Source organism: Balaenoptera musculus, chromosome 3, assembly GCF_009873245.2.
Source record: "Balaenoptera musculus isolate JJ_BM4_2016_0621 chromosome 3, mBalMus1.pri.v3, whole genome shotgun sequence".
Taxonomy (NCBI): domain Eukaryota; kingdom Metazoa; phylum Chordata; class Mammalia; order Artiodactyla; family Balaenopteridae; genus Balaenoptera; species Balaenoptera musculus.
Window position 1 is genome coordinate 29,814,948 of NC_045787.1, and position 24,915 is coordinate 29,839,862.

The 24,915-nt window shown below is 36.6% G+C and overlaps 1 protein-coding gene across 3 annotated transcripts in view; it reads left to right on the forward strand.

The window, feature by feature from the left end:
- Nucleotides 1-24,915, forward strand: part of WDR70 (WD repeat domain 70) — a 309,011-nt gene that overhangs the window by 186,609 nt on the left and 97,487 nt on the right. For all 3 annotated transcript variants that reach the window (XM_036848060.1, XM_036848058.1, XM_036848059.1), the window contains one exon: nt 9,331-9,505. In XM_036848060.1, coding sequence (XP_036703955.1) covers nt 9,331-9,505 — 175 coding nt within the window. The remainder of the gene's footprint in view (nt 1-9,330; nt 9,506-24,915) is intronic.

Sequence of the window (24,915 nt, forward strand, 5' to 3'; positions counted from 1 at the left end):
TTGGAAGTATGTTATACCCCAATAAACTTTACCTACCTATCTATCCATCCATCAGTAAGAGAAGTCTATCCATAGGCACTCCAGCATTGGTTTGGTGGCTTTAGTGTCATCAAGGACCAGGGCCTTCTGTTTTGTTGCTCTGAGATGCTGCTTGAGTCCAGAATCATATCCAAATTGCTGGCAGAGGAAGGAGTAAACAAGAAGGGGTGAAGAAGGGCCTGCAACCTTCTTTTAGAGACTTTCCCAGAGTTCTTTAATACCCTTCCATTTACACCACGTTGGTCAAAGCATAATTGCCATATTTCATCACATGTATCTGCAAGAGGCTGGGAAATACAGACTTAGAGAAGAAAAGAGAATGGATGTTGGAGTATGCTGCTAGCAGTATCTGTCACACTGCCGATTGCTTCTAGCTGTCACAGTGTTTTGTAACACTGAAGTTAAGTCTCCTGGATCTTCCACTAGGTTGCTTTATATCCTGAAGTTGCAAAATGCCTTTCTGCTGTTCCTATGTTCTGTTCCCAAACTCTTATTTGAGCTTACATTTTGCTAGTTAGTAGTTCCTAAAATGTAGTGAATGCACTTTTATATTAGGCACTGGGTTTGACAGCTCTGAAAACTAGGGTTTGGTAATGTTAAACAGCTGATTAAGTTCCCAAGCAAAGCTTAGGGAGAAGACATGCAAAAGTTATTTTAAAAAAAAAAAAAAAAAAAAACCTTCATTTGGAAAAAATCATAAATATTTGACAGCAAATGCTGGCTACTTTAAACCTATACATTTAGAAGTCAGTTACATTTCATTGTATGTTGGTTATATCTCAATAAAATTGATTTCTAGCTTAGATAGGCAGTGAATTTCTTTCATTCATTCAAAGCAATTATTGAGAACCTAGTATGTGTTATGTTCCTATTGGGTTCAAGAGATTTGGTAGAACCTCTTTGTGCATACAAAGATTTAAAAAAATAAAACAAAAACCAGACAGAGCTCTTGTTCTAATGGAGCTCTTCTTGTAGAAGAAATAGATGTCATTATGTGTAATTACAGCTTATGTGATTGGTGTTATAATGTGGGAGTTAGAAGGTAATCTGGAGTCTGGGTAGAATGAGTTTCGGTCTTTTCCAGAATTGTTTTAGGCTGTTCCAAGTTGTTTGCATTTCCATGTAAGTTTTAGAGTTAGCTTAATCAGTTTCTAACCCCCAAGGAGACTCTGCTGGAATTTTGATTGAGATTGCATTGAATTTAAAGATTAATTTGGGCAGAATTGAAATCTTAACAGTATTGACTCCATGAATACAGTATATCTTCTCATTTGTGTTGATCTTCTTTTGTTTCTCTCCGAAATATTTTATGGTTTTTAGTGTACAGATACTACACATATCTTGAGATTCCATATTTATTCATGTTGTTATAAATGGTATTATTTTCATAATTTCAACATCCAGTTGTTTGTTGCTAGTCAATGGAAATAGAATTGATTTATGATTATTTACCTTGTATCCTGTGACACGCTAAACTCACTTATTAGTTCTACTAAGATTTTTGTAGATTCTCGGGATTATCTATATAGATGATCATGTGGTCTCTTAATAATGACAGTTTTATTTCTTGTTTCCAGTCTGTAAGCCTTTAATATTTTTTATTTGCCTTATTGCACTGGTGGGCAGCTCTAGTATAAAGAAAGGGTGAGGGTTTGAGATCATTGCCTTGTTCTCAAGCATAAGAGGAAAGCGTTCAGCCTTTCCCCATTAAGTATATTACCTGTAAGTTTTTCTTAGCTGTCCTCTGTCAGGTTGAGGAAGTTCCATCCTATTCCTAGAATGCTGAGAGTTTGTTTTGTTTTGTTTTTTAATCACGAGTGGGTGTTGAATTTTGTTTCAAATGCTTATTTTGCATCAATTGAGATGATCAGATATCTTTTTTAGTCTGTTGATATGGTGTATTATATTGTTTAATTTTCAGTCCTTTCAATCCTCCTTTGCATTCCTGGTTTAAATAACACTTAATCATGTCATAGTATCATTTTTATACACTGCTAGTTTTATACACTGATATTTTGTTAAGGATTTTTGTGTCTGTGTTCATTGGGGATATGGATCCATAGTTTTGTTTTCTTGTAGTGATTTTGGTTTTGGCATCAGGGTAATGCTGGTCATATAGAATGAATTGAGAAGTGTTCCCTTTTCTATTTTCTGGAAGGGTTTATATAGAGTTGGTTTCCTTCCTCCCCTCCCCTCCCCTCCCCACCTCTCCCCCACTTCCTTCCTTCAGATGGTTTTTTTTTTTTTGGCTGTGTTGGGTTTTTGTTGCTGCATGCGGGTTTTCTCTAGTTGCAGCGAGTGGGGGCTACTCTTTGTTGCAGTGCGCAGGCTTCTCGTTGAGGTGGCTTCTCTTGTTGCGGAGCATGGGCTCTAGGCATGCGGGCTTCAGTAGTTGCAGCACGCGGGCTCAGTAGTTGCGGCACGCGGGCTCAGTAGTTGTGGCTCACGGGCTCTAGAGCACAGGCTCAGCAGTTGTGGCGCACGCGCTTAGTTGCCCCGTGGCATGTGGGATCTTCCTGGACCAGGGATCGAACCTGTGTCCTCTGCATTGGCAGGTGGATTTTTAACCACTGCGCCACCAGGGAAGTCCCCCAGATGTTTTTATTTTAATTTTTTCTTCCAGTTTTGAGATATAATTGACATGAAACACTGTATAAGTAAGTCTAAGGAGTACAGCATAATGATTTGACTTACATACATCATGAAATGATTACTACAGTAAGTTTAGAGAACATCCGTCATCTCATACAGATACAAAATTTAAGAAATCAAAAACACTTGTTTCCTTGTGATGAGAACTCTTAGGATTTACTCTCTTACCAACTTTCATACATAACATGAATTATATTTATATAATGTGTGTGAATTATATTTATCATGTTGTACATTGCATCCCTAGTCCTTATTTATCTCACAACTGGACGTTTGTACCTTTTGACTTCCTTCACCCAATTTCTCCACACACTGCCCCTCGGGCTCCCCCTCAACACACACACCAGCCGCCTCTGGTAACCACAAATCTGATCTAGTTCTGAGTTTGTTTGTTTATTTTTGAAGTATAATTTGCTACAACACTGTGTTAGTTCCTGTTACACAACATAGTGATTTAATATTTCTATACATTTCAAAATGATGACCAGGGTAAGTCTCGTTACCATCTGTCACTATACAAAGATATTATGTAATTATTGACTGTATTCCCCAAACTGTACATTTCATACTTATGACTCATTTATTTGGCAATTGGAAGTTTGTATCTTTAAAAAAAATTTTTTTAATTTATTTTATTGAAGTATAGTTGATTTATGTGTTAATTTCTGCTGTACAGCAAAATGATTCTGCTGTACATATACATATATATTCTTTTTCATATTTTTCCATTATTGTTTATCACAGGATATTGAGTATAGTTCCCTGTGCTATACAGTAGGACCTTACTGTTTATCCATTCTCTATATAATAGTTTGCATCTCCTAATCCCAAACCCCCAATCCATCCCTCCCCCATGCCCCTGACCCCTTGACAACCACAAGTCTGTTCTCTGTGTCTGTGAGTCTGTTTCTGTTTTGTAGGTAAGTTCATTTGTGTCATATTTTAGATTCCACATATAAGTGGTAGCATATGGTTTTTTTCTTCTCTTTCTAATTTAGGAAGTTTATATCTCTTAATCTCCCTCACCTATTTCTCTCCTACCCCCACTTCCTCCCCTCTGGCAACCACCTGTTTGTTCTCTGTATCTATGACTCTGTTTCTGTTTTGTTATGTTTGTTCACTTGTTTTGTTTTTTAAGTTTGACATGTAAGTGAAATCATACAGTATTTGTCTTTCTCTGTCTAACTTATTTCACTTAGCATAATACCCCCAGGTCCATTCACGTTGTTGCAAATGGCAAGATTTCATTCTTTTTTATGGCTGAGTAATGTTCCATTGTATGTGTGTGTGTGTGTGTACACACCACATCTTCTTTATCCATTCATCTGTTGAGGGGCACTTGGGTTGCTTCCATATCTTGGCAATTGTAAATAATGCTGCAGTGAACATATAGGGGTGCATATATCTTTTCAAATTAGTGTTTTCTTTTTCTTTGGATAAATACCAAGGAGTGGAATTGCTGGATTATATGGTAGTTCTGTTTTTAGTTTTTTGAGGAATCTCCATACTGTTTTCCATAGTGGCTGCACCAATTTATATTCCCACCAACAGTGCACAGGGTTCCTTTTTCTCCACATCCTTGCCAACACTTGTTATTTGTTGTCTTTTGATAATAGCCATTCGGACAGGTGTGAGGTAGTATCTCATTGTGGCTTTGATTTACATTTCCCTGATGTTGAGCATCTTTTCATTTGCCTGTTGGCCATCTATATGTTTTCTTTGGAAAAATGTCTATTCAGATCCTCTGCCCTTTTTTTTTTTTTTTTTTTTTTTTTAATCTCTTGTAGTTTATTCTTGGTTTTTTGGGGTCTTTATAGTCCTGCATCTGGTCAGCCTGAGAGGTGTCAACTAGTGTCCATTCAAATGTGTCAAGTGGATAATTTGCCTTTCTGAGTCTTCCAGGGTCCCCAAATCTTGTTAACTCCCTTCCTTTTGTTGACCTGAAACAAATAGACTGTCAGATATTTCTCCAGCAAAATGGGTTTATTCGGGATCAGCAGAGAATTGCAATTCAGAGTCTGCCACCATGGAGCCACGTGCAAGTCCCCAGAGGCACGGGAAGGAGAACTCTTTTATAGAGGACAAAAGGAAGTTGGGAGGGCTGTAGTAAACAGAGTCCATGTCTTTTCATTGGCTGAGTCCTTGCCGGGAAAGAAGAGCAGTCTTTCTTCTTCCCGTTGGGCTCTGCTATTGTTGTAACTTCATCTGTCAAAGTCATCAGAGGCTTTCTACTGGGGCCACATGGGGCTACTCAAGAGCACTGTTGTGGGGAAGGCTGCTCTTTGTCTGGTGGAACTTTGTCCTGCCTCTGCCCATTTTTTTTTTTTTTTAACATCTTTATTGGAGTATAATTGCTTTACAATGGTGTGTTAGTTTCTGCTTTATAACAAAGTGAATCAGCTATACATATACATATATCCCCATATCTCCTCCCATCAAGTTGTTTGTTTTTTTGATGTTGAGCAGTATGAGTTCTTTGTATATTTTGGATATTAACCCCTTATGAGATACATCTTTGCAAATATCTTTTCCCATTCAGTAGGAAGCCTTTTCTTTCTTAAGGTATTATTTCTTTCTTAAATGTTTGGTAGAATTCAACAGTGAAGTCATCCTTAGTGGGAGAATTTTAAACTATGTACTTAGTTTAAAATCATATAGGAATATTCTAGTTATTTATTTTTTATTGAGTGAGCTTTGGTAGTTTGTCTTTTAAGGAAATTTGTCCACTTGATCTAAATTATCAAATTTATTTATATAAATTCATTCATAAAATTTCCTTATTATTCTTTCAATGTCATTAAGCTCTATAGTGATATCTTCTCTTTCATTCAAGATACTGGTGTTTGACGTTGTCTCCAATTTCTGTTTTTTAATCATTCCAGCTAGAAATTCATTAATTTTATTGATCTTCTCAGATAGCCAGCTTTTGGTTTCTCTATTGGTTTTCTGTTTTCTGTTTTATTCATTTGTATTCTCATTTCCCTCCTTCTGCTAGCTTTGGATTTAATATTCTCTCTTTTTTCTAGTTTGAATTTTAGGTCATTGATTTGAGGCCTTTCTTTTTTCTAACATATGTAGCTACTGCTAGATTTTTCCTCTGTGCCCAGCCTTAGTTGGACACCATGAATTTTGATATATTGTATTTTCACGTTTTTTGGCTTCAGAGTGTTGTCTAATATCCCTTGTGATTTTTTTCTTTGACTCATGGATTATTTAGAATTGTATTTATTAATTGCTAAATGTTTTGGAAGAGATATATTTCCAGATACATTTCTGTTATTGATCATTTATTTAGTTTTATTTTTTGGACAGTGTACATACTTTGTATGATTTCTGTCATTTTAGTGTGTTTAGATTTGTTTTAATGGCCCAGGATGTGGTCTATCTTGGTGAATGTTCAATGTATAAAAGAATGCACATCCAATTGTTGTTGGGTGAAGTATTATATAAATGTTAATTACCTCAACTTGTTTGGTGCAGTTTTTGAGGTCTTCTATAGCCTTACTGATTTTTTTGGGGGGGCAGAGAGAGGTCTACTTGTTTTATTAGTTAATGAGAGAGGAGTGTTGAAGTATACAGCTATAAATACGGATTTGCATTAGAGAAATGCAAATCAAAATCACAATGAGGTATCACCTCACACCGGTCAGAATGGCCATCATCAAAAAATGTACAAACAATAAATGCTGGAGAGGGTGTGGAGAAAAGGGAAACCTCCTGCACTGTTGGTGGGAGTGTAAATTGATACAGCCACTATGGAGAACAGTATGGAGGTTCCTTAAAAAACTAAAAGTAGAACTACCATATGACCCAGCAGTCCCACTACTGGGCATATACCCTGAGAAAACCATAATTCAAAAAGAGTCATGTACCACAATGTTCACTGCAGCACTATTTACAATAGCCAGGACATGGAAGCCACCTAAATGTCCATTGACAGATGAATGGATAAAGAAGATGTGGCACATATATACAGTAGAATATTACTCAGCCATAAAAAGAAACGAAATTGAGTTATTTGTAGTGAGGTAGATGGACCTAGAGTCTCTCCTACAGAGTGAAGTGAGTCAGAAAGAGAAAAACAAATACCATATGCTAACGCATATATATGGAATCTAAGAAAACAGTACTGCTGAACCTAGTGGCAGGGCAGGAATAAAGGCAGACATAGAGAACGGACTTGAGGACATGGGGGCAGGGAAGGGTAAGCTGGGACGAAGTGAGAGAGTAGCATTGACATATATACACTACCAAATGCAAAACAGATGGCTAGTGGGAAGCTGCTGCGTAGCACAGGGAGATCAACTTGATGCTTTGTGACGACCTAGAAATGTGGGATAGGGAGGTGGGAGGGAGGCTCAAGAGAGAGGGGATATGGGGATATATGTATACATATAGCTGATTCACTTTGTTGTACAGCAGAAGTTAACACAGCATTGTAAAGTAATTATACTCCAATGAAGAAGTGAAAAAAAAAAATCATATGAACCTATAAAAAAAAAGTATGGATTTGGTATTTCTTCTTTTATTTCTATTAAGTTTGCTTTCACATTTTGAAACTCTATTATTAGGGACGTATGCATTTAGGATTGTTATGTCTTCTTGATCATTTGACTCTTATCATTATGAAATTCTCCTCTTTGTCTCTTGTTTTATTTCTTGTTTTGAAGTCCACTTTGACATTAATATAGTCACTCTAGCTTTCTTTTGATTATGTTATGGCACATCTTTTTTCCATCCTTTTACTGTTAGACGGTTTAGTCTTTTTATTTATTTATTTAAAGATTTATTTATGTATTTATTTTGGCTGCGTTGGGTCTTTGTTGCTGTGTGTGGGCTTTCTCTAGTTGTGGCGAGGGGCGCTACTCTTTGTTGCAGTGCGTGGGCTTCTCATTGTGGTGGCTTCTCTTGTTGCAGAGCACAGGCTCTAGGCACGCGGGCTTCAGTAGTTGTGGCTCGCGGGCTCAGTAGTTGTGGCTCACAGGCTCTAGAGCACAGGCTCAGTAGTTGTGGCACACGAGCTTAGTTGCTCCACGGCATGTGGGATCTTCCCAGATCTGGGATCAAACCAGTGTACTCTACATTGGCAGGTGGATTCTTAACCACTGCACCACCAGGGAAGTCCCAAGTCTTTATATTTAAAGGTTTTTGTGTGTTTTTTAGTACAGAATCTGTTGAATTTTGCTTTTATCTAATCTAATCTGCCAGTCTTTTCCTTTTAATTTGAGCTTTTATGCCTTTTCCAATTAATGTAATTACTGATGAGGTTGGATTTAAACCTACCATATTGCTATTTGTTTTATATTAATCCCACTGTTCTTTTAAATTATCTTTTCCTATTTTTGATAGGATTAATTTTTGGTTTCCATTTTTTCTCCATTATTACATATTCATTATAAAAAATGTCTTAGTGATTGCTTGAGAGTTAGTAATATACATCTTTACTGTAGCAAAGTCTCTATTCAAATCATATTTTACCATTTCAAATATAGTATAAACTGTATACTTTCATTCCTCCCTCCCAACCTTTGTGCTATTTCTGTCACACCTTTTACTTGAACATATGTTACAAACCTCACAATATGTTATTATTTTTGCTTTATAGCCATTTATCTTTTAAGGAGATTTAAACATTTTAAATGTTTTACATTTAATGTCTTTTACATTACCCTCATTTTTACCATATGTGGCACTCTTCATTTCTTAGTGTAGATTCATATTTCCATTTGTGTCATATTTGTTCTTTCTGAAGAATTTCTTTTAACATTTCTTGTAGTACATATCTGATGGAAATGAATTATCTCAGCTTTTGTTCATCTGAAAAAGCCTTTATTTCACCTTCTTTTGAAATATGTTTTCTCTGGCTTTAGAATATTAGATTGACTTTTTTTTTTTCTTTCAGGACTTTAGAGATGTTGTTCTGTAGTGGTTTAGCCTGGATAGTTTCTGCAAAGAAGTTGCTAGTCTGTTTTTTCTGTATTTTTTTTTTTTTCTCATATAGATTTTATTCTAGCCTCCCTCAGTGGCAGTACTCCTTTGCCTGGGACTGTGAGCGGGAGGGTATTCGTTCTGTCTCTGCCCCAGCTCTAGACTATTAGTTGTTACTTGGTGGAAACTTGAGGCAGTCAGCCTCCCCCAGAGACATGAGATATTTGCCTGGGCCCTAGAGCAGGACATCATTCTTTCTTAGTGACCAGTTTTTTTCAGTGTGTTTTCTGGTGTGTGTTATATAGCAGTACATTAACACATGTAATTTAGAAATTAATGTGTGTATGTAGGGGGTGTATTATGTTCAACAGTTTTACTGATCAGAGTGTATAGTCAGAATTGTTTGGAAGCTGCTGCTTTAGAGGGTCAGAACTAAGAACTCTGACAGATTTGAAGTGGAATTTGCCACTTGCTATTTGATTTCATGACAACACAATTTGGATGGTTCACTTTATTTTAGTGGGTAATCTCATTTATAAGTTTAGAATGTCTTACAATGCACATTTTATTTAAAATATTATTTAAATATTAAATAAAAATTTAAAAACATTAATTAGATTTATATGCTTAAAAGGTGAAGCAGTCTTTGTGAACTCTTTTGTATTTTAAAATCCTTTCTTTTTTATAAATGAAAATCTCATTTTTTTTTAGGACTGTGAGGACATGGGAAGTTGAAAATCCAAAGAAGCAAAAAAGTGTGTTTAAACCACGGACAATGCAGGGTAAAAAAGTAATTCCCACCACTTGTACATATAGTAGAGATGGAAACCTCATAGCAGCTGCCTGCCAGAATGGAAGCATACAGATCTGGGACCGAAATTTGACTGTAAGTTAAGGACATTTAAGTCCTCTTTTCTTAGAAGAAAACCACCTTACAAAGCCAAACATCATGTTAAAATATTATGAAGGTCAATTTCCTGAGTTTAGCTCTAATTTAAACTTCAGTGTTAGTTGATAAAACATTGGGACTTTTGCAGTAAACAGCATTTTAGCAAACATTCCAGCTCAGTATTTTCCAATGCGTATTAGATTTTGTTTTTAAAATAAACTAAATCTTTTGGTATAAAATTTAAAAAGCATAATGCAGTTTATTATATGACATCTCAGTATACTTGATTTTGAAAGCGAAGGATTTGACAGTAATATAAAACAAGACTAAGCAGAGCACTAGAAAATACCCTTTAAAAGATTTGAGAAAACCATGAAATAGCAAGGACAATCCATCAGTTGTTATGCAATTATTTCTTTAGTAATTTAAATAATATTTTGTTTTGACATTCTGTGACATTCCATTTGAATAGGTTTCAGATTTTTTTTCTTTTCAGTTTTTGGTCATTATTAGAATAAATAAACTTTGGAATTGGAAGGGATCATAGAATTCTGTAACCACAGAAATAATGAATAAGATAATGAATAGCCTTTGGCTAATTTTGTGAATTACCAATAAGCTTTGAAAAGGGTTTTGTTGTATGCATAGATGGTAAAACAAGAATTGTTAAGTGGAATGATTCTAGATCACCAAAGTTAAAATGAAAATCTACACTAATGTCATAATTGGTTATCTTATTTTTTAAAAAAATTTATTTTATTTACTTATTTTTGACTGCATTGGATCTTCCTTGCTGTGCACAGGCTTTCTCTAGTTGCGGCGAGCGAGGGCTACTTTTCGTTGCGGTGCGCGGGCTTCTCATTGCGGTGGCTTCTCTTGTTGCGGAGCATGGGCTCTAGGTGCACGGGCTTCAGTAGTTGTGGCGCGTGGGCTCAGCAGTTGTGGCTCACGGGCTCTAGAGCACAGGCTCAGTAGTTGTGGCGCACAGGCTTAGTTGCTCCACGGCATGTGGGATCTTCCTGGATCAGGGCTTGAACCTGTGTCCCCTGCATTAGCAGGTGGATTCTTTTTTTTTGTTTTTTTTTAAAATTTTAATTAATTAATTTATTTATTTATGGCTGCGTTGGGTCTTCGTTTCTGTGCAAGGGCTTTTTCTAGTTGTGGCAAGCGGGGGCCACTCTTCATCGCGGTGCACGGGCCTTTCACTGTCGCGGCCTCTCTTGTTACAGGGCACAGGCTCCGGACGCGCAGGCTCAGTAGTTGTGGCTCACGGGCCTAGGTGCTCCGCGGCATGTGGGATCTTCCCAGACCAGGGCTCGAACCCATGTCCCCTGCATTGGCAGGCAGATTCTCAACCACTGCACCACCAGGGAAGCCCATGCAGGCGGATTCTTAACCACTGAGCCACCAGGGAAGCCCCAGTTATCTTATTTTAATAAAAGGTGATGGTCAAATTATTAATTTAATAAATATTAAGTACGTACTATATGCAGGCACTATTCTGGGCACTGCAAATACTGTAGATTATCCAAAATTTCTGCCTTCATAGAGTTTACATTCTTGTTCTTTTTAACAATTATAAAAATAATTTTCTTTCAAATAAAATTGCCTATCAAATACTTACATTTTGAAAGGGGCCCCAGGAAACATAGTTGTCTTTTCAGGCAGATGAGTTAAAGTCAGTTTTCTTGGAATAAGGTAAAAAATAGTGATAGGAAAAAGGAGTCCATGTTAAGATTGCTGGAAATATCTTTGGCATTTTCTGTTTGTCAGATCTTTTTATTTCCGTTTTCATCTCCACTATAAACCACATAATGCTTCATAACAGCTCAGAGATTTAAAAAATCCTTTGAATTGTAAACTGAGTTTTAACAAAGCAATAAATTTTTTATTTCCTAGCTTTCATCGTCTCTGGGTGCTGTTGATTTAAACATAGAAATTCTAAAACATGAAGTTTTCTTATCTAGCTTTAATAGTGATGTGTTTGGTATATATATATATATATTTACGTATATATATGCCTTTTCTTAGAAACCATATATTTTCATAAAGTTCAGTATAGTTTTTAGAGATGGGCCTTGCACATCTCTTGAAATAATTAGTATATCTCCTATTTCCCATTTTGTAGAAACCAAAGCTATTTGAATGCCAGTTCCCCCCTGCACCCAAAATCTTTTAAGCCATTCTTCTAATCACAGACTTTGATTTTGTTTATTTAATAATACATGAATGTAAAGCTAATTATACCACATCCTATTCATCATATTTCATTCATATTTTTAAACTTGCATGTGTGTATGTGTCACCTGAAGACAAATCAAATTGAGAGGAAAAAACTTGCTAGCAGGAAACGCAGTTTGATTAAAAAACAGCTTAAAAAATGTTCTTAACTATTACTTTAGCAACAGTAAGTCATCTACAGGGAAACACTAAAGCTGAGATAAGAAACCCTAATAACAATGTTTTTTTCCACACAGTAGCCAAAGAATTACATGGCAAATAATGGTTAATACATATGTTTTGTGACAATTAAGTAAAGCTATCACAATTGCCATGTTTAGTCATAGAATTTTCATTAGACCAATTGAACTTCAGCAAATTAAATGAAATGTATTTCTTTTCTTAGAAGTAAAGTGTCCATCAGTGATAAATTCCTGTGTTCTCAAGACCTACCTTTATTCTAGAATTATGCTGGCTAGTATAGTAGCCACTAGCCACATCTGACTATTTCAATTTAAAATAATTAAAATAAAATATAATTAAAATTTCAGTTCCTTGGTCATACTAGCTACTTATTGGACAGCACAGATAGAGAACATTCTCATTGTTGCAGAGAGTTCTGTTGGACATTGCTGCTCAAGAGGAGTGTTTGTTTGCCCAGCATCCCTCTCAGTCCTATGATGCTGGGCTGTCTTTAAATTTGAGAGGAAGCCCAGTTCAGAGGAGCTTCTACAGGTCTGCGCTGCCTTCCTGCTCCCTCACTCCCCATTCAACAGCACTTATGTGAGCAACAGCGAGGAGGCCAGTGCTTGGTTGGAGTAAAGTGAGGGAGGTGCAGAATATGGGGAGATGACGTTGGAGAGGTAACAGCATGCCCCCTGACTCAGGGCCTTTGCATATGCGGAACCCTTCAGCCTCCAACATTCTTCTCTTAGGTGTTCACATGGCTTTTCCCCCCTCACCTCTTGCAGTACTTTGCTCAGATTTTCGCTTCTCAGCAAGGCCTTCCCTGACTCCACACTATGTACAGTTGCAACCTTCACCCCACCAGTGGCACTCTCTATCCCTCTTATTTTCTTCCATAGGGCTGATCATCTCCTGACATACTATACTATATATTTTACTTGTTTATTGAGATTGTCAGTTTATTTCTAAGAAGTCATTAAAAAATAGTAGCATAAAGTACTATCCTTGTTATATGAAAGCATAACGAGATAGAGATATGAGAGAGAGAGAGGGAGGGAGGGAGATAACTGATGTTATTTTTCATGTATCCTTAATGATGTAGAAACACATAATCTGTGTTAACATAGATGGATTTTTAAAAACTGTTTTCATGTCTCTCTCACGTATAATTTCTGGCTTTTAAAATATTCCAGCTTGTATAGTCTTATGAATACCCAATGACTTCTTCTGTTCAAATAAAAACACCTACCAAATTCTTTGGACATATTTTGCTCAAAGCAGCATTAGTGCTCTTTAATATCTACCAGGAGTCTACAGTATGCTAGACTCTTTACTAAAAGAATATGCTGTACTTCCCTGTACTGCAGTCACTCTTTGTGGACTAAGATTTTGGCAGGAAAATGAGGACCCATCATCTTCATGGAGTTTTGCTTTCCCTAGATCCAGGTGATGGGAGGGAATAATATTTGAAGTTTGATTTGGCAATAGGGTACTACCAGCAACTTGACCCGCTCTCCACCTGACTGCCTCCTGCTGCTCCTTTGGCCTGCAACCCCAGCCCAGATTAGGAACATGACCACACGCTACAACCCCTTACCAGGAAAGCCTCAAGCCTGGGAGACACTGCAGAGACATTTCTCTAGCTCGGACGTTGATCAGTGCCCACATTCTCTCAGCCATGCTAGAGAATGGTTGGTATGGTTCAGAGAAAGCTGGGGCAAGAACTAGTAATCACACCAGGAGATAAGCTTCTGGGCAAATAAGCCCCTGGTGAATAAGAGAACAGGTATGAAGGAGAAAGAATACAGAAAATGAAATCACCAGTAGTAGCTTGCATCCAGTGTTCCACAAATCTTTAAATGTCTCCAGTCACCTTCAGATAACCCAAGTTAAGATTAGGTTGATTTATGGCCTTCTACATCTTTCCCTTTATTTGTGTGTGTGTGTGTGTATGTGTGTGTGTGTGTGTGTGTGTGTGTGTGTGTGTGTGTATGTATATATATATGTATATATATACATACACACACACACACACACACACACACACACACACACACATATATATATACATATACGCACAGACACAGAGTAAAATGTTTTGTTTTTATAATGGAGAATTTACAATTTGCTTTTTTTATTTGAGACTGTAACATGGACAGCCTTGTAATAATAGATATAGTTCTAATTGGCTTTTTTCAAAATTTCTTTATTTAAATGGAATCATAATTTTACAAACATGAAATATACACTCTTCAAAAAATTATTATTACTATTACTGTTTTAGTAATTGCCTCTACTCTTATCCTATCTGTAACTCATGATGCTTGTAAATTACCTGGTATGTATCTTTCTGTGCTTTTCTCCATAGCTCTATGTGTGTCCATATATCTAGCTATCTACCTAGATCAGGAACATTTCACCTGGTGGTAGTTTTGAGAACCTACCGTATCACCGAGAATGAGACAAATGACAAAAAGGTGTCTTTTCCCTTCTTTTTGCAAAGACCAATCGCATGTAACAATAATTCACAGCTTTCACCCAGTATTACTTGTTTAAGTTAAAGCAGTGAAATATTGACTACTGGGGGGAGAGAAGTACATTATAGAGGAAAAAATGATATTTTTAAACAATTTTTAAAAATCAAGTGATGTATAAAATGGTTCTGATATCTTCCTTTGAGGAAAAAAATGGTGTGTCTCTGTAAAAAATATAAAGAGTCATGTTAAAAATTCGAATATAGATTTCTGTCTTTTCATTAGGCCTAATACTTGGAGTTTAGAAAATATATATGGATAGCTAAAAGTCTACCACATAGTTCTATAGCACATTTTTTTGTAAATGACACCTGAGACGTACAATTACACTGTACATTACTTGGGGCTTTCATTCCATCAGTCCTGAGTTTCCTAAGCTCTCTACACACTCGTTTTCCTTATTCATGAAATGAGGGCATGATCCCCACCTTGTCTGGTTATTTTGAGGATTATATTTGGTAATATATTTAAAGCACCCAGAACAGGACTGGCACATAGCAGGTTTTAATAACTGTTGGTCTTCTTCCTCTTTTCTTTTTAGCTCCTAGGCGATTTACAGTTTTTATAGAATGGTGAAGTTAGATCTCAGGATGCTATTTAACTATGGCTGTGAAAGTGTCATGAATTTGAATGTGACAGATGCTTTGGAGACTAAAATTATGACTTAGGAAGATAAGAATGTAGATCCCTGCTAGAGCCAGTCATTCAATGTATGGAAATACAACCATCGTCAATAAAGAAGATCTTTATATATCCATTGGTTAGTGTGCCTCAGTAGATATGAATTATAATTATTTTTAAAATAAACATTCAAGAGAAAACATATGCATACAACTTTTATTCTATAGAGTTTTTAACATGTGTGTTTTTCAAAGCTCATTTTTCAAAAAAATATGTCATTGATTCAAAACACAAATAAACCATCAAAACTGTGTGAAATTACTTGCAGGCCCTGAAGTTAAGTTCTAATTTGTCAATTATTTTAATGAAAGCTTTGAAGTTTTACTTATAATGCTCTTGTAAAATGTCACATATTTTTGGAAGCAACATTTGTAAAAATGGGAATATACTGGTTTCGAAAAAATCAGGTTAAAAGTTTTTCTTTTAAATGTAGATGATTGTTATCCTTGTATTTTTTTGTTTGTTTTGGCCCTGCCGCAAGGCATGTGGGATCTTAGTTCCCTGACCAGGGATTAAACCCATGCCCCCTGCATTGGAAGCATGGAGTCTTAACCCCTGGACTGCCAGGGAAGTCCCTGTTATCCTTGTTTTTTGAGGGCAGGAAAAATAATTGATTTTAAGACTTCCAGTTAAATATGGTAAGTTAAACACATTCATTCAGTTCTGTTCCCTCCTGAAACCCCACTAAAATGACGGAAAAGGCATTTTTAAAGCATAAATCCATACAGACAAAGAGAATTAGAGAGGAGATGACAGCAGAATAGAGAAGTCAAGACACTTTTGGAAGCTAGAAACCAGGTAATTGACAAAGTATTTTAAGTACTTTACATGTAATATTTTATTTAATCCTTACAAGAATCCTATGATAGAAGTAGTTACTATCATTATTTTTACAGATGAGGAAACCAAGACAAAAAGAAGTTGTGTTGCCTACCCAAAATTACAGTTAGTAAGTGGCAGAACTGGGATCCAATCCTAGGCAGTCTGGTGCAAGTGCTTACACAAGGCGTCAGCAAACTATGGCCCATGTGCCAAATCTAGCCCACCACCTGTTTTTGTATGACCTGCAAGCTAAGAATGGTTTTTACATTTTTAAATGATTCTATTGTTTTCCTGTGGTTGCTGTAACAAATTTGCCAAAAACTTAGTGGCTAAAAAAACACAGACTTCTTATACTTATGTAGGTTAAAAGTCTCATTGAACTAAATATCAAGGTGTTGGCAGGACCGTTTTCTCCTTTGGAGGCTTCAGGGGAGAATCCATTTCCTTGCCCTTTCCAGTTTCTAGAAGCTGCCCACGTTCCTTGGCTTATAGCCCCCTTCCTCCATCTTCAAGGCCAGCAACAGTGAGTTGAGTCCTTTTCACTTTGCAAAACCATGACCTTCTCTTCCGCTTCTGCCTTCCACTTTTAAAGACCCTTGTGCTTACATTGTGTCTACTCGAATAATTGCCCTATTTTAAGATCAGTTGATTATCAATGTTAATTCAATTTGAAATCTTAATTCCCCTTTGCCAGGTAAGGTAACATATTCATAGGTTCCAGGGATTAGGAGGTTAGAAATCTTTGGGGGGCATTACTCTGCCTACCACAATGGTTTATAAAAAAATCAAAATAAGAAAAAATATTTCATGACACATGAAAATGATGTGAAATTCAAATTTCAGTGTCTATGATGAAGTTTAATTAGAACACCCTTGCTCATTCATTTTTGTATTATCTATGGCTGCTTTTGCACTACAGTAGCAGAGTTGAGTAGTTACAACAGACTATATGGCCCTCAAAGCCTAAAATATTTTACTGTCTGGCCCTTTACAGAAGAAGATTTTGACCCCTGACATAGTGTTTCTAATCAGCTTTTTAGTACCTTACTCTTATATATTAATGAACAGACAAGGATCACCAGATATTTGAAGAAATCCCCTAACAAGAAATACAGAGACTAAAGCAATCTCAGAGGGGAGAGAGAGAGACAATGTAGGAAACAGAAAAATATTTCAAGAAAATAATTCTATATTTAATATTCTCAGAGAGGAAAGAGAATGTTGCAGACACGAAACTAAAGCAGAATACTACAAAAATTTTTTGAACACTTAGAGTTCAAGAAAGAGCTCTTGGAAAGTAAATAGGTGATACTTGGGGGAAAATCCATGAGAGTATTGAAAGAAATAGTCAAGGAAATCTCCTGGAAAATAGCATAAAGCACAGTGAGAAAGAAAAGATGGACTTAAGGGTCAATTCAGGGCCCAATATTTGACCAGAAAGTTTTAGAAAGAGAAAATGTAGAGGAGAGAGGATACAATTAGGTAAGAAATAATTACTACTGCCCTTCTCCCACTGCCCCCCCCATTACCCCCAAAAGTCTCAGAACTGAAAAGATTTTTTTTCCAGGTAGGAATTGCTCATCAAGTGCTCAGCACAGTGAATGAAAAAGACATCAAACCGTATGTCATGAAATGTCAGGACACTGGGGTTATAGAGAAGATCCTAAAACTCTCAGAGAGAGAGAGAAAAATAGGAAACATGTAATAGAAGGATGTTGGGGCCATCTAATTTAGGATGTTGATAAGACAGTTGGTCAAGATGTGTGAGATCATGGACTCCTATCAAAATAGGGAAGGAAGTGAAGAACAGGAGGGGCTGATATGTGGAGGGAAAGTAGAGAGATCACATCATTCACTCCACAAAAGTTACTGAGCACCTTCTCTCGTCCAAGTACTATTCTAGGTCCTGGGGATACCACAGTGAACAAAACAGAGACCCCATCCAGTTTGCTTTCAAAGGCCCTGAAGGAGCTGGAAAATTGGTATTTTGAGGATTTATCAGAAAACATGGTACAATCTCTTTTAGTGTTTTTAAGGATTTTTTTTAAAAAGGCTTTCTAAGCACCAAATTCAGCTGTCTTTGTACAGTCTCTGTTCTCCTTATTGACAGTATCACTCTTTGAAACAACCTTTTCTCCTGCCAACTTCCCTCTTGCCCTCTGAACTCCAGGTAACGAGGCAATCTTGACGCGTGTGACAATCACTACCTTCTTGTCCTTATTATTCTTAGCCTCCTTCACTGGCTGTGTTTCCCACTGTCTCCACACTAGAGTAAAAGGACATCATCTTTCCTAGTCTCCTGTCAAGCAGATGAACTATTTTAAGCTCAGTTATCATTACTTGCAGTGACTGCTGACTGAATCTGTGGCTCTTAATTCCATCCTACACGTTCTCCTACACTCCGGAGGCGCATTCACTTGCCTGTGAAAGAACCCCACCAGGATGTTAAGCTCAAAATACCAGGACACAACTCCTCATCTCCTTTAGAACTCACTCTTCCTTTTGACTTTGCTAGTTTTCTTAATTTATATTTCCATTTAGAACTTCAGAATATTCTCTATCTCCTATAAATTCTATGTTTTAGTGTCCCTCACATCTGCCCCCTCAGTTTCATCTCTTTTGCCTTCACTCTACTTCCGACTTTCATCACCTCTCACCTCTGTTGTTAGTTATCCTTTCCATTCTCTGTCCATCCTCTCTGTTTTACTCAGCCCCAATTTAAATCACGTTCAATACGATAATCACTGCTTCGGTGCTTACCACATTGAGGATAGTTCACATTTCTGCAGACTGACACCTACAGCCTTTCAGTTTGTGTTTAACCTGTCTTTGAGTATCTCCCGCAACTTTCTCCATAAATAGAAAAACTTCTTTTTAAAATCAGATTAGGTTATACTCTGTTCTCTCCTCATCGTCCTCTACTTTACTACTTTACGTGCCTGTCTCTATACTGACCACTCTGCCCTGTCTGTCTCTCCTGCAAGCCCCCCACTACTGGAGGAGATCTCACCCAGTGAAGAAGGCAAATCAGATGCCATTCTCTTCATGATGCTGTTGCACAGTCGTGATGCTGTATCTATGGACTAGAAGATTATGTATCTAGGAGTGTGAATCCTGAAGACATTCAAATAACAGAATTAGGTCAAATGTTTAAAAAAAATTAATCTTCCACTTAAAAATCTCATCTTTTTAATAACATAGTTGCCGTAGTTTAACCCATGGTGATGGTGAATTTCCCCAGGCTGCAGAAATGTCCAGTTATTGACCTAACATTGCCTCACGCTATTGAATAGGGAATGGGTAATTCAAATAGTGAAATAAAGCAAGATTCTGGTGTCTGCCTGTCTCTTCAACCTCATCTTCTACCATTCTCCTTCATGCTCAGGAAACTCCAAGCTAGCTGGCCTCTTTCTGTTCTTCAAGTATTGTTAGGCCTTGTCTACCTTGTAGCCTTTGTACTTGTTATCCTTGCTGCCTATAGGCCTTTGCCATAGTTATCGGCCTGAGTGTGGCGGCTAACCTCTCATTCTGGCCTCTGGTGAAATGTCATCTCAAAGAGCCATCAAGCAATGTAGTAGCTGAGAATATAGATTAAGAAGACTGGTTCTAGAGCCAGACTAGACTACTGACTAGAGTAGTACTAGTCTACTGGCTTTCTCCTGCTCCTGTTTCTCTGTCCCATTACTTTGTTTTATTGTCATTATAGCACTTAACACTGTGTAATTACTTTGTTTCATTTTTCATTTGCCTTCTCATTCATTTTGTCTCCCCCTAAGCTTCATAAGGTCAGGGACTTTTTGTCTTATTTGCTATTTCCCCGTGCCTAAGAACATGGCATAGAGTATGTGCTTCCAGTTAATGTTTGTTGAATAAATGGGTGAATGGATGCTATCAGAGCATCATAGGTTTTATCTAGGATTAATTTCGTTTTTCGGTTGCTGTTATTCTTGTTTTCAAATTTTAAATTACTGTTAATCGAGCTTCGTTGTTATCAAATGAATGTGTTGTTATAGGTTATTTGATTTAGCCTTCAGTATGGAACGATGCTTATTTGCATCAATAGTATTTTTACCCTATTGTTTTCTAATAAGTAGATTTTAAAGTGTATGATACTAATAATAGCTAATATTTATTGAACACTTACCTTTGTGCCAGCTGCTGTTTTAAGTGCTTTATATATATGTTAATTCATTTGACCCTGAGGACAACACTGTGAAGTAAGTACTACCATTAACCAAATATTTTAGATGAGAAAACTAAAGTACCACAGAGAAAGGTTTAACAACTTGTCAAGGTCATGCAGCTAGTAAGTTGTGGACCCAGGCAGTCTGCACTAGAACCTTTACTCCTAATTGCTGTGTTGCACTGCTTTATGGTTCAAAAATGAATGATCCTGATGGAGATATTCTAAAACTAGATTGTGGTGATGGTTGCACAACTCTGTAAATTTACTAAAAATTGTTGAATTGCACACTTAAAATGGGTGAATTTTATGGTATTAAGTTATGCTTTGATAAAGCTGTTTAAAAAGTAAATGATCCTTACTCTTATTGTTAAAATGGATTATAATCTTTTCAAAACTGTATCTACAGTAGAACTTTAAACCCTGTGTTCTCTTGCCACTGGAAATGGGAGTAGATGAAGTAGGTAAACTTTTATCCTGCCGAAGTTGACGAAGGACAAAAAAGTTTGTGTGTCACTGTCATGTGCTCTTTGCAGGCAAGGATTTTTTTCTTCCTTTCCTTTGGATTCACTGGGATGCAAAGCATATATAGGTATTTGTTGAATTAACTTTCAACGGTTTAATTTATCTGCACCCTAGGTATTTAAATTGTATCCAAAAGATCTTTGCTTTCATACTCTAATTTTGAAATACAGACCTTGTGCAGTATCCTGAAAAAGGCAAAACTTACGCACTATCTCAATGCATAGACATTAACATATAGAAGGAAAAAATGTAACTGATGAAAATAATGTGCGAAAAAATTCTTAGGTTTAGATACTGATCAAAGTTGCTTAGGGAAGCCTGAAGGAAAATTAAAATTGAGTTAACATAGAATTTACTTACAAAGATTTGCAAGTATTTTTAAAGCATTTTAACTTGTGAGTAAAAACAGAAGAATCTTCCCCTGAATGTGATAGAAGAAAACTTACATGAATATTTATGGATGTGTGTTGATATTTAGAAAAAAAAAAAGGAAATCAGTCATGAACCAAAAACCTCCAGTTTAAAATATAAGACTGCTGTTACTGAGTCAAATGTATACACATCATAACTAAGCAGTTAGTATAATCTTATATTTTCATTATATTGAATAAATAGACCAGAGGGGCTATGTAGATTCAAGAGAGTGATGTAATTTTTGTCACTACTTGGTAACTTGTAGGTGGCCAGAATAGTAAAGTGAAAGTAATTATGAAATGTCTGAAAAAAGGTAAGACAGTTTTATCTGCATTTTTGTAATCATGATTGGAGACAGTCATTTTGTAACTGTTTTTAATTTTGTTAGACATGTATCCAAAACATAGCTCATAATTTCCTCTGAAAACTTGGTCCCAGGAACCTCTTTAATTGCCCCCAAAGAAAGTTTATTTTGGTTAGTTTTTTTCTGATTTAAAAAAGTAATCCATATTTATTCATAAAAATATTCATCTGAAGTAGAAAAGCATAAGAAGAAAATAAGTCACCTGTAACTATACTGATCAGAGGTGAACATTTCTAGATTCTTTTCTATACTCACATATAAGGTGTGTGTGTGCCTTGCATATGTGTTTGTTTCAGTATGTAGGGGTTTTTGGTAGCCCTAATAATTAATACTCCCTTCTCCCTACATGGGTTCTAAACAAATTAATAAATAAGACTAATCACTAAAGCATGACAGATGAAGGCCAGAATCCACCTTTGTTACAGATGGTAGAGGAGGATGAAAGCCAAAAGTCCCAGCTGACTAACTCCTGAATTGGATAGATTTGCCCAGCCAGGCTGGCCCCAGGAAGACTCAGGGCATGGAGATGCAGAGGATAATTACCCACTAAGGGCAGCTTGCACCCAGGAAGGAAAAGGAGAGAGCTGAGCCAAGCACTCTCAGTGAATTCTTCCCACATTCGAGTCAGATTAATAAACTGCCTTCCTTTCTAGGGAAGAGTGAATGAGAAGTGGGGAGAGGTTGGGGTGAGAGGATATCAGGTCAAGTAGGGCCTTGGAGGCTCTGTAAAGGAGTTTGAACACACTCTTGTGAGGGTAATGAGAAGCCATTAGACAGACTTTAGGAGAAGAATGACATCATCTAAATTATATTTTTCAAGGAATCCCTCTGCATGCAGTTACTCTCTGCACAGGGAATAACTACAGGGGGAGAAGGGTGGAGGCAAGGAGACTGGTTGGGGGCTGGTTGGTGCAGACATCCAGGTCATTTCTTGGACGAGGGTGGTAGTGGTGGAGGTGACGTTCGGTTTCTGAAGATTTTTTGAAACTAGAATTGACAAATGGGTAAAATTTAATGTAAAGGTAATTTTTTCACAGTATTTTACATGATGCCTTTTTAAATAGCTGTACACTGGTGTAATATAGATGATTTGGAAAATGATTCCATAAAACACATTTGATCATTTCCTTTCATGGTGCCTGATTTTCTAATAAGTAGGCTCTTTGAGAGTTGAGAATTTGGATTTCATGAAAACCTGCCTTGATTTTGTGTTATTTTAGTTAATTTTGAACAGCTAATTTTACTTTTATTATTATTTCATATCAATTGGCAATATGGAGTAAATGCTCCCTAATTCTTAAAAGAAAAAACAGAAGATTTTTAGTGTTTTCTGTAGCACAAGCAGAGCCCTTTGCAGTTGTCTAGATAGGGCTGTTATGTCATCTAAAATGGTCAGACTCTCTGTAGGGTGACTATACTCTCTAGAAAGCCTATATAAGGGATGCCTCTCTCTAGGAGAGATAATTCCTGAGCCATGTTTCTCAGCTACAGGACAGCTCTGATTTATTTTGTAAGCTGACGAGGCCAAACATTACTGTTTTAAACATTATAAACAAGATAGTAAATGTTAAATGTTCACTCAATAGAGCCACTAGTAGTGCTTTTATATACAGAAAATAGTGTCTGAGCCAAAAATGCAAAACAGTTCTCTGGTCTACATGCGTTCTCTTTTAACTTACTCTTTGATTCATTGCAACTGGAGAAGTGATGTAACCAGTGATGATTTGAGCTCCAAAACTCTCGGTGCTACAGTGATTCTTCCTGTTTTGTTTTATTTTGTTTTTGCCGTCTTCTTTCTTCTATTAATTACCCAAGCCTTACCGCATTTCTTAAAACTTCTCAGAAACTTTAATTTTTATAATGTGAGACCCAAATTAAAGAGCATTGCAAGATTCTGTTAAACCTCAGCAATTCAGAATATTTTAAATATTTACCAGTTTTGTTCCATATCAGAGTTTTTGTGGCTTTCAGCTCTATCCTACAAAGTAATGCAAGGATCAAATCTTAATTCAGAAGTATTTTTAAAGTTATTGCTCAAATTTATTTATAGTTCGTTTATAAAGAATTATTCTCACTCTAAACTGTCTGATAAAGAATTTGACTTTTTGCTGTAAACATTTTACCCTGGGTAGAAAACACAGATGCTCATGGGACAGGTGGTCAGGAAGCCAGTTGCTGTGTACATCATGTGGTAACCCTGTTTTATTCTGAAAAATAGTTTTTATACTCTCTCAATTGGAAAATATAATAGAGAAAGGACTTACTTGTCTTGTAAAGCTGTGTACTTTTTATCCACAGTAAATTACATTTTACATTGTGACCCACTACACACGTATCTTTGCACAGACTGACACACACACACACACACAACTGAAATAGTTTACCATAACAGTTCGTAATCTTGCAGTGTACAGTGCACTCTGATGTTTTTTCATTCCATTTGATTTCATTTTTAAAAAGTACTGATCATAATCTATTAAATTGATTTTATGACCCACTAATGAGTTAGAATCCAGAGTTTGCCAAACACTTCTAAATCATGTCCCCAGTATAATTTGATCTTCACAGGTGAGGTAGGCAAGGCTAATATCCTTTAGAAACATAATTAAAGCCTGCACTTAAAAAACAGAAGCTTTGACTGAAGAAGAAGAAATGGTTTTGGGCATTGAGTGACCAGAGGTCATAGTAAACACAGTAGGCACTTGAATGGTGAGGGAGAGGAAGGGGAGCTGTAGAGATCTAGATCAGGAGGCACATGGATGCAAAAGATGCTTTTCCCTGCCTTGGCATTTTTGCTTAAGCCCCTGAAGACATCTGGCATGCCACCAGAAATCACCTGTGGTTGGAACGTACTCAGTTGCTGGTGTCTCAAAAGGCTGCCAGAATTAGTTTGCAGGGCTCTACCTCTCAGATTCCTGTAGTTCACCCCCAGAAATCCCATCCATACTAATCCAGTCTAGTTTCTCTAGTTAAGTCTATTTCCCTAACTTCACCTGTTTGCATGCTACTCTCATAATTCTTTCCTTGTCTATACAGCACCTTATTGTTTACTTAGTTAAAAATTGATTTATTTTAAAATTATAAATACTTTTTAAATTGAGGTAAAATTCACATAACATACAATTAACTATTTTAAAATGCACAGTTCAGTGGTATTTAGTGGTTTCACAGTGCTGTGCAACCACCAGCTCTCTCTAGTTTCAAAACTTTTTCATCACCCCGTAAAAACACTCTGCACATTAAGTGATCACTCATCATTCATTGAAGGAAATAATTCATTCTGTACTATATTTATGCTTTAATTACTGAGATAGTGAATCAAGATTATAGACATGGTATAAAATTAAAACATTTTGCTAAGTTTAAATGGCCATAGCTAAAATAGAATTCTTTGTCATTGACTAGATCTAGTAGCCAGAGGACATTTTGCTGTTTTATTTTTAAACTGAGGAAGATTTGCCTATAAACCATTTAGTAG